We start from the raw sequence: 10,714 nt of genomic DNA on the forward strand, positions 1-10,714 counted from the left end.
TTTAGTAGAGACGGGGTTTCACCATGTTGACCAGGATGGTCTCGATCTCTTGACCTCGTGATCCACCCGCCTCGGCCTCCCAAAGTGCTGGGATTACAGGCTTGAGCCACCGTGCCCGGCCTATAGGGGAAGTTTTGAAAGTAGATGTGCTAGACATTGTATCAGGTATATCATGCTTCTCTATTCTTTGAATTCTAACTTTGTCTCTTGCAAACCTGTGGTCTTAGACAAGTCACTTGATTTCTCTGATTTTCGGTTTGTATATAAAATATTTCCCCTCTCAACTCATAAAGTTAGACTAAATGAAATAGTGAATGTGAAAAGTGCTTTTTGAACTATACATTATAATTAAACAGGACATACCTACCCTTTTAGGAGATAATAAAAGCTAATACTTGCTGAGAAGTTACCATGTGCCAGGCACTATAAAATAATTTCTTGAAATAGGTTATTTTATTTCCAATTATTGTTTTAAGAGGCAGATACCATTATCTTTTTTTTACAGAAGAGGTTAACTAGCTTGCTCAAGATTATGTAGCTAGTCGATGGCAGAGTTAGGATTGAAATCCAGGCAGTCTGATTCTAGAACCTGTTCTTGACCAAACACCTAGAATATTGCCTTTTCACATGAAAACACTTATTTTGTCCATTTTGCCATTTTTCTCCAATGAACTTTTTTTTTCTTGTTGTACTTTTTCTTCAGTTCTTTTAATCAGCTAAATTGTTTCAAGATACTTTCATTTAAATCTTTTAGTATTTCTCTGGATAGAAATGTTGCGGGTGTTGGCACAAACCAGCCATTGTACAGTTTCTGTTTCTCCCTTAGTAATCTTTTAACATAGTGAGACTTGGGAAAAGTACAACTTTGTGTAGGGGAAAATAATCTTTAAATTCTTAGTAATATTTCTATTTCTTGTGGCGGCATTTTCTGTAGGCCTAGAAAGTAAAAACTTTAATAACAGTATATTTTACTGTCATTTTGTGATAAACGTGCTAAAATTTTCTTTCTGTTCTTTGTTTTCCTATTTGTAAGGAAATCTACCACTGTCGGAGACAAATTAAATACAGCAAAGATAAGATGTGGTATTTGGCAAAATTGGTAAGCTACAATGACTATTACCATATGATAATTTATGAAAGAAGCTATGAATTCCCCTCCCCACACCTCACCCCAGGATTTGAAAAATAAAAAAGATTTATGAGGAATATGATACAATTGGTAGGCCATCAAAAGAATGATTGTTCAGAGATGTATGATTTTTGTTGATTTTCACCTTTTTCTGAGAAACTAAATCATATTGGATAGATAGATACTAAAACAAAGGCATCAGGAATTTGGCTATAACCAGAGAATCCAGGAAACCTGCTTATTTATCTGTAAACTTGATTCAACCTATTTTTAAAATGTTGCTTTTAAGTTTTTTTCCCTAGGAAATGAAATTTATAGATGAGGGAAGAAAAAGGCAGCAAATATGCATGTAATACATTTATCCTATAGGAGAAGGAGATGCCTTTAATGCCTAGTCTAGTTGTTACCAACCTGTGGTCTTTCTCTGTCATGTTTGCTGACTTTTAATGTTTTTGAAACTGTTACAGTCTAAGTTTTATGGCTAAAATGTTTGTTTCATTAAAGAGAATAGTATCTCCTTTCAAACTTGTTTTCTTCTATTTTGGTTCAATTCAGTGTTTTTACAAGTTGTTCAAATTATGTAAGGCTTTCATTGAAAACAGTGACTTTGTAAACTAATTTATTTTCTTTTGTCTCTCACCCTTTAATTCTAGATACGAGGAATGTCTATTGACCAGGCTTTGGCTCAGTTGGAATTCAGTGACAAAAAAGGGGCCAAAATAATTAAAGAGGTAAACTTATAAGATTGGGTGTGGTAGGGAATGGGGAACTGGGGAATTCAGCTGACTTGCAGTTATTAGTAAGCTTAGCCTAAATCATGAATTCCCTGAATTTTCTGTTGTAAATACATACTTTATATCATACAGATTTAGGGTGCTCAGTTTATTAAATGTTCATATACCTTAGGAATGTTTTGTGCTTTAGACATTTATTTCCTGAGATGCTTTTTTTTTTTTTTTTTTTTTTTTTGAGATGACGTTTTGCTCTTGTTACCCAGGCTGGAGTGCAATGGCGCAATCTCGGCTCACCACAACCTCAGCCTCCTGAGTTCAGGCAATTCTGCTGCCTCAGCCTCACGAGTAGCTGGGACTACAGGCATGCACCACTATGGCCAGCTGATTTTTTGTATTTTTAGTAGAAACAGGGTTTTACCATGTTGACCAGGATGGTCTTGACCTCTTGACCTCGTGATCTACCTGCCTCGGCCTCCCAAAGTGCTGGGATTACAGATGTGAGCCACTGCACCCGGCCTCCTGAGATGCTTTTATTTCCACCAGATATTTATCTATTTTTTAGTCTTTAGATGTGATAAATCTTATTTTTAATGATTTGGGACTTGGTGCATATCTATGTATACATATATGTGTGTATTTGTGTGTATATATATATGCTTGTGTATGTATATTACTTGTTTATTTCTTTATTTCTTTGAGCAAGGCTGAACTTCAACGTATATTTTTTAGAAGATTTTTTTTTTCCCACATAAAGGAGAGTTTTTGTAACTAAATGATTTGGTAACTAAATGGAAAGAGCACTGGACTGGAACTCTAGAGACTTGGACTCTAGTCCTTTCTCTGATATTTTTCTTTTGACCGTGGGCGAGACACTTAATCAGTTTCTATTTTTCTGACCTAAACTATGTGGGATTGGATTAGATGATCCCTAAAGCTCCTTCCAACTCTAAATGTAGCTAATTCACTAGATACAAATGTGCTATGATAATTGTGATGACTCATTCTAGGAACATGAATATTCTTTTTTTATTACATATATTTTTATTTTTTAATATTCTTGTTTCAAAAAGCTGTATTGATTATTGTTCCTTACCGTCTGTGGATATCAGTATTATTTTCTATATTTTCAGTTAATTCTCACCTAAAGTCAGTTCTAACCTTTCAGTTTAATAGTAATAAATAGTTGAGATTGATAGATTCAGACTTCTAAAAGGTTCCTTTGTAATGCTGTGGTTTTACTATATTTAATTCAATTCAGAATGCATTTACAGGTATTTGTTGTGTACCCAGCCTTGTACTACATTCTTTATCTTTTAAGGAGTAAAAGATCTGGTTTCTGTTATTTCTGACAATTGTCCTATTTTTACAAAAATGTGTTCTGGAGAAAGTTAACTTAATTCAAAATATTTATGGAGAGTAAGTCTGATAATTAACCTCTTCAAGGAAATTACTATGTCAAGTGTGATTTTCTGTACTTGTCTGATGTTAATGGTTACTTTGCATCCAAAGTTTAAGAATTTTTATTTTATTCTAGCTTTTAATTAGATTTTTATTTTCTAGAGGCAGGGTCTTACCCCATTGCCCAGGGCTACAGTACAGTGGCACGATCACAGATCACTACAGCTTTGAATTCCTGAGCTCAAGGGATCTTCATCCTTCAGTTTCCCAAATAGCTGGAACTGCAGGTGTGTCCTACCACGTCCCGCAGTTATTTTTTACTTTTGTAGAGATGAGCTGGTCTTGAACTCCTGGCCTCAAGCATTTCTCCTGCCTCAGCCTCCCAAACTGCTGGGATTATAGACGTGAGCCACCATGCCTGGCTAAGACTTTTCAGTAAGATTAAGCTATTGAGTTTCATGAACTTTTTGTTTGTTTTTTAAGCTAGGGTCTCTGTTGCCCAGGCTGGAGTGCAGTGGTGCAATCTTGGCTCACTGCAACCTCCACCTCCTGGGTTCAAGCGGTCCCTCCAGCCTCAGCCTTCCAAGTAGCTGAGATTAGAAATATGTGCCACTACGCCTGGCTGATTTTTGTATTTTTAGTAGAGGCAGGGTTTTGACATGTTGACCAGGGGGGTCTCAAACTCCTGGCTTCATGTGATCTGCCCATCTTGGCCTCCCAAAGTGCTGGGATCACGGAGGTATGAGCCACCGCATCTGGCTTTGGGAACTTTCTGACAAGTTTCTGACCCAAAGTCGTAATGTTCCTTACCAAGGGTGTTGCTTATAAGTGGCGCTATCTCTTCTTAGAGCTTACACGTGTCATTTAAAACTTAGTAGGATGGGCTGTGTTCTATGCATTTACTTTTTTTTTCTTTTCTTTTTTTTTTGCATTTACAATTCTTGGTCTGAGGAAAGAAAGCTCCCTTCTCCTTTGTACTCTTATCACTTGACATTCTCTTTTTAAAATTGACTATGGAAGCATGTGATTAGCAATCATAGTACAGAGATAATGAGAGATGAGAAACATAATTCCATTTTACTTTAGGGTTAGCCATATAAGTGCTTTTCTTTTTCTTATTTCAGGTTCTCTTAGAAGCACAAGATATGGCAGTGAGAGACCACAATGTGGAATTCAGATCCAATTTATATATAGGTAAGATTTTTAATATTCTTAGCATTAGAAAATGTCTTCCAATAGTAATGCCATATTTTTAATCTAACAACAGTCTTTAATGTCTAACACCTCAGGACTTGGTTTGTCAGTCAAAATTGCTAGAAATGGCTTATTCTTCAGCTGTATGCATTTTAATTTTAATTAGTTATACATGACAATAACTGTACTGTTTTACCTGTTCTGTAATGAGATTGAGATTATAAAGCTAATTGCTAATAATTACTAAATAATAGATACGAAGACTGGTACATAGAGTGGTCCTTTAATTGTAATGTAACAAATAGTATAACATGTTTTTAAAGTTGTCAACTGGAAGGAGGTAAATAAATGATCACAGGTGCATTTTAAAAATCTCTATTTATAATGTGCCAAGCCAGTGCCTAATCCATAAAGGTGTCCTGTAATTTAACCTTCCAGTTATCAAAATGGAAGATCTGTTGAACTATAGAAGCCAAGGGGCCTTGGAAGGCTCTGATGACCCAAATGTGTTTGTTCCACTTTGTTATTACATCCTGAAGCGTTAGCTCTGCTTTTTCATGGTTGTTCCACATCAAATTAAACTAATATAAGTTAAAATGCTTTGGGAAGCATGATGTGCTATACAAAGGTAAGGAATCTTTTTGCTGCAGACCTTCACACAGTTCTTTTCCGAGAAGGAGATAAATGTTTATTAGAAAGCTCTCTTGCCCCTTCCCAACACCATGGGAAAGTGGAGCAGTGGTTGGAGTTACTGTTTTTTTCTCACTACGGCAGCAATTACTCCTAACTTCAGCAGTTTTACAATCGGACAAAGATGTTGATGTTGAAGCAAAATTTTCGTAAACCGCCGTACCTACATATAAGCATTATTTTACTTAAAGCTATTTTAAATTCAAGATATGGGGAGGCCGGATGCAGTGGCTTACGCCTGTAATCCCAGCACTTTGGGAGGCTGAGGCTGGCAGATCACCTGAGGTTGGGAGTTTGAGACCAGCCTGACCAACATGGAGAAACCCTGTCCCTACTAAAAATACAAAATTAGCCGGGCATGATGGCGCATGCCTGTAATCCCAGCTACTCTGGAGACTGAGGCAGGAGAATTGCTTGAACTCGGGAGAGGCAGAGGTTGTGGTGAGCTGAGACTGTGCCATTATACTCCATCCTGGGCAACAGGAGTGAAACTCCATCAGAAAAGAAAAAGAAAAGAAAAGATGTGGGGAACAACCGCTCTCCAGATGGAGAAGAAAGGGCTGAATCATTACAAGTGGAACTAATTGTATTTTATAATTTTTCAGTATTTAGAGTAAAAAGACATTTAAATTCTACTTTTTCACATAGACTGTCTGCTGGTTATGTTAAAATCTCAATTCAACTCACCTGGAATTGATGCTGGCCACCACACCTCCTTCTGAAATTCAGATTAGTTGATTTTCAAATGAAATACCTTATTTTAAAGCTGAATCTTGCATAATTTTATTCCGATACATGCAGAGATGCAGAGAGAAATCAAAACGACAACTCAGAAGATGCAAGGCCATAGTAGTTAATCATAAGCATTTTCTTTTTCTTTCTTTCTTTTTTTTTTTTTTGAGGTGGAGTTTCACTTTATCACCCAGGCTGGAGTGCAGTGGCGTGATCTTGGCTCACTGCAACCTCTGCCTCCTGGATTCAAGAGATTCTCCTGCCTCAGCCTCCTCAGTAGCTGGGACTACAGGCACTTTGCCACCACACCTGGCTAATTTTTTTTTTTTTTTTTCTGAGACAGAGTCTCACTCTGTCGCCTAGGCTGGAGTGCAGAGGTGTGATCTTGGTTCACTGCAACCTCTACCTCCCTGGTTAAAAGTAATTACCCTGCCTCAGCCTCCTGAGTTGAGATTACAGGCACAGGCCACCAGGCCCAGCTAATTTTTTTGTATGTTGGTAGAGATGGGGTTTCACCATGTTAGCCAGTCTGGTTTTGAACTCCTGACCTCAGACAATCCACCTGCCTCGGCCTCCCAAAGTACTGGAATTACAGGCGTGAGCCACTGTGCCCAGCCAGTCATATGCATTTTCTTCTGGGAGCATTATGAATAAATAATGCTGGGGGAGGGCTCAGAATCATTGGAAGGGATGAGGAGCAAGACCATTTGCTTAAAACCTCTTAGTGATTTTTCCTGCTCTGTGACTCTGAATATCATATCAGATTTAATTGATTTTATGCAGTTTTACAGGAATATGAGATTCTTAGCTGATAGACTTTGTAATGGACTTCAGATCCAAATGAAATACGATTTGTCTTTAAACCTTTTTAAATAACTGTCTTTAAATCCTTTTCAATAATTATAGTAAAGAGAGATAGGATAAAGAGCTTAATCCTTTTGTTCCAAATGAAGGAACAGGGTCCACTGTTGCCAATAAGCAAAAATATACTTAACCAATCCTACATAAATGGCCCTTTATTTTATCTTATTTTACTTTTAGATATGAGGACTTGCTCTGTCACCTAGGCTGGAGTGCAGTGGTGTGATCACAGCTCACTGCAGCTTTGAATTCCTGGTCTCAAGTCATCCTCCTGCCTCCGCCTCCTGAGTAGTTGGGACTACAGGCATGTGCCAGCACACCTAGCTAATTTAACATTTTTTTTTATAGAAACAGAGGTCTTGTTTAGATGCCTGTGCTGGTCTTGAACTCCTGGCTTGAAGCAATCCTCTTGCCTCAGCCTCCCAAAGTGTTGGGATTACAGGGATGAGCCACATCGCCTAACCCTTTAATGCAGAGTTTTTATGCACATTTCTGCTGAAAAATCTCTGCCCTACCTATACTCTCTTTTCATCTACTTCTGTGTTGATCACTTTTCTTAAGTAGGGTGAGCAAGTTTGAATTTATGATTTAAAAAATTTTTATTTACTAAGTATTTTAATGCCTAATTCCATAATCAAAAGAGATGAGTATCCTTAGGAAAAGTATGATGTATCAGACATTTTATCCTGTATTTGCCAAGCTTCTTCAGTAAGAATCATCTTGAGGTTGTTATTTAAAATATAGATTCCCAAGCCTTGGCACAGACCCACTGGACTTGAAACCCCAGTGGAGAGGCCTGGGAAGCTGTTTATTTAATAAATACACTATTGATTCTTACCCATAAAATATGGGAAACTGATTTATCTTATTGTGTTCTTGGGAAAGGCCTAGACATTTCATTCCATAGACTTCTCTTAGAGTTTTGAAAGACTAGTTACTTATTGGATACTATTTTAGTTCAGCAATGGTTCATTCAGTACCCTGAAGTAAGAATAGGCATTTTAAAGGAAGTGCTTTTTTGATAGCATATATTCTCATTATATGGTAGTTCTTTCAAATGCCTGTCATTGGTCTAAAGCTAATACCTGGTATTACATGACCACACATTTAGAAAGTTCATTTCCTTTTTAAACTTATGATGACTAATGATGCTGTGAATAGGCCTTGACAAGTGGACATGGACTAATAAAATGTCATTGCTTAGTGATTCTTGGCATCTAAAGTGAATCACTTTAGGGAAAGTGATCGTCTGACATTGTAGATCAGTCTTATTGGCTAAGAGTGATGAAGGTGGGAGGGGAGGGCTTCCTTTTTTTTTTTTTTTTTTTTTGAGACAGCCTTGCTGTGTTGCCAGGCTGGAGTGCAGTGGCGTGATCTTGGCTCACTGGAACTTCCAACTCCCTGGTTCAAACAATTATCCTGCCTCAGCCTCCCAAGTAACTGAGATTACAGGCATGTGCCACCATGCCCAGCTAATTTTTGTATTTTTAGTAGAGATGGGGTTTCACCATTTTGGCCAGGATAGTCTCGATCTCCTGACCTTGTGATCTGCTCGCCTCGCCTTCCTAAAGTGCTGGGATTACAGGCATGAGCCACCGTGCCTGGCCAAGGGAGGGCTTCTGATGTTACAATTTCAAGATTTGTATTTACCTAAATACTAATAATATGAAATATTTACTATGTGTATATATACACACTTATTTATTTATTTTGAGATGGAGTCTCACTCTGCACCCAGGCTAGAGTACAGTGGTGCAATCTCAGCTGAGTGCAACCTCTGCCTCTGGGGTTCAAGCAATTTTTGTGCCTCAGCCTCCCGAATAGCTGGGGCTACCAGCATGTGTCACCATGCCCAGCTAATTTTTATATTTTTAGTAGAGATGGGGTTTCACTATGTTGGCCAGGCTGGTCTCCAACTCCTGACCACAGGTGATCCACCCGCCTTGGCCTCCCAAAATGCTGGGTTTGCAGGCATGAGCCACTGCACCTGGCCTGAAAATATGCAGTATTTTAAGTTCATTACACCTGTTAGGCATTATCTGTAGAAAAACACAGGTTTTTCTCATTTTTGAGATATCTTAATGTATTCTTTCATTCAAAAAGTATTTGAGTACTTTCTGTGTGCATACTGTCCACATTAAATAGGTTGTATGTTTTGTGTCATTTTAAAACATTTAGCACTCGTAGTTCTTTGACATTAGTATTTCTTTGGAAGAATACATACATTGTTCTTCTGAATTATAATAATACCATATACACCATTAATATTACATGTACTTGAAAAACTTTGAAACTTATTTCAGAATTTGAGCAGATTTACCAGAGATCTCTGTATTGAAAAAATGATATTAATTACTAGGTGATGTATTTCAAGATCATTTCTTTTTCTATGGATCATGAACTTTTGGGGCAATACAAAAAGAGTACAAGTTTGGTTGAGGAGGTGACTTTTACAGATGAAGCACATATGATTTGAGACCAAAAAGAGTAATACAGACAAATGGTATTGTTGGAGTAGAGAAGAAAAGGTCAATTTGTGTTAGAATAGTTATAGAGACTTTCTAGAAAAAATTGGCATTTGAAGATAGGCTTTTGGGAATCTGGAGCCATGTCCAAGAGAAGAGCAGGTTTTTAAAGCAGGGTAGCCATACATGCAAAGGCACATAGGTTGGAATAAGCAATAATAGTATAATAGTGTGGTACAATGAGGAAAATAGTGTGAAGGAAGTAGGAGATTGTCCTAGAGTAGATAAAATGGGAAGGGTAGATTGGGCCTATATTCCAGAGAACTGAACATGGCAGGCTGTGCATTTGGTTCAAACTATATCAAAGAGGTTTGGGTAAGACATTTATGTTATTAAGATTGTGTTTTAAAACTACTAATGGTAAGCAGTAGTTTTGAAATTGTGCTCTGTGGAGTGTTTAGGAGCGGGACCGTTGATACCTTGGTCACCACTATATCCTTGGAGTCCAGGATAGAGCTCCCTACCCAGTAGGAACTCAAAAATGTTGAGTGACTGGCATAGTTTTGGGTCTTCCTTGGCCTGTTTCAGTGAGCTCAGGTAATCTCAGAATCCAGTCAAGGAAAGGACAAAAATTGCTCAGCTGATCAGGCTTGTGGATAATACTCACTTCCTGTAATTTTCTTTTTCTTCCTTGTCTAGCTGAGTCTACCTCAGGGCGAGGCCAGTGCCTGAAACGCATCCGCTACCATGGCAGAGGTTACTTTGGGATCATGGAGAAGGTTTATTGCCATTATTTTGTGAAGTTGGTGGAAGGTCCCCCACCTCCACCTGAGCCACAAAAGACGGCAGTTGACCATGCCAAAGAGTATATTCAGCAACTTCGCAGCCGGACCATCGTTCACACTCTGTGATGGGGAGATTCAGATTCCACAGTGTATATATTTTGCCATTTATTTTCTAAAAATAAAAATTGAAGACAAATGCTTTTTAAGATTTGTCACTGAATTATTGAAACAGTATATAACTGCTAGTATGAATATTTATAAGGCTTTGCCCATCTCTTTTGAGCCTCTGGGCACATTTGTGTGCATTTGTGACTTGGAAGGGGAGATCAGCTTTTTTTTTTTTAAATATCGGACATAATAGAATTTGTAAGTAATACCATAAAGCAGACAAAAAGAAGCATACATATTGAAAAGAGTACACAAAATCATGATGCATAGGACTGTCTGCCTAGGTGATTCAATCAAATAAGCAAAAGATCTATCAGAACTAATAAAAATGATGTGTAAGTTAAAATATTCTACATTCAAACATCAATGGCCAAAACTTGACTAAAAATATAAAGCTAACAAGATACAATTCAAAATGAAAATAAAACAAAAATATAAAATACTAGAAATAATTTTAACAAGGTATACATAGGACCTGTAAGAAGAAACTTCAAAACTTTAATGAGGAAATTCTAGGAAGACTAGAATGAATGGAAACAGAACTTACCAATTGATAAA

The 10,714-nt window shown here is 37.5% G+C and overlaps 1 protein-coding gene across 3 annotated transcripts in view; it reads left to right on the forward strand.

Moving 5' to 3' along the window:
• MRPL22 (mitochondrial ribosomal protein L22) overlaps positions 1-10,194 on the forward strand; it is a 20,844-nt gene extending 10,650 nt beyond the window's left edge. For all 3 annotated transcript variants that reach the window (XM_017540550.2, XM_017540551.2, XM_017540552.2), the window contains 4 exons: positions 1,034-1,099; positions 1,783-1,860; positions 4,386-4,455; positions 9,903-10,194. In XM_017540550.2, coding sequence (XP_017396039.1) covers positions 1,034-1,099; positions 1,783-1,860; positions 4,386-4,455; positions 9,903-10,114 — 426 coding nt within the window. In that variant the 3' untranslated portion in view covers positions 10,115-10,194. The remainder of the gene's footprint in view (positions 1-1,033; positions 1,100-1,782; positions 1,861-4,385; positions 4,456-9,902) is intronic.
• Positions 10,195-10,714: the final 520 nt, after the last annotated feature.

The sequence above is a fragment of the Cebus imitator genome, unplaced genomic scaffold (assembly GCF_001604975.1).
Source record: "Cebus imitator isolate Cc_AM_T3 unplaced genomic scaffold, Cebus_imitator-1.0 Scaffold126, whole genome shotgun sequence".
Taxonomy (NCBI): domain Eukaryota; kingdom Metazoa; phylum Chordata; class Mammalia; order Primates; family Cebidae; genus Cebus; species Cebus imitator.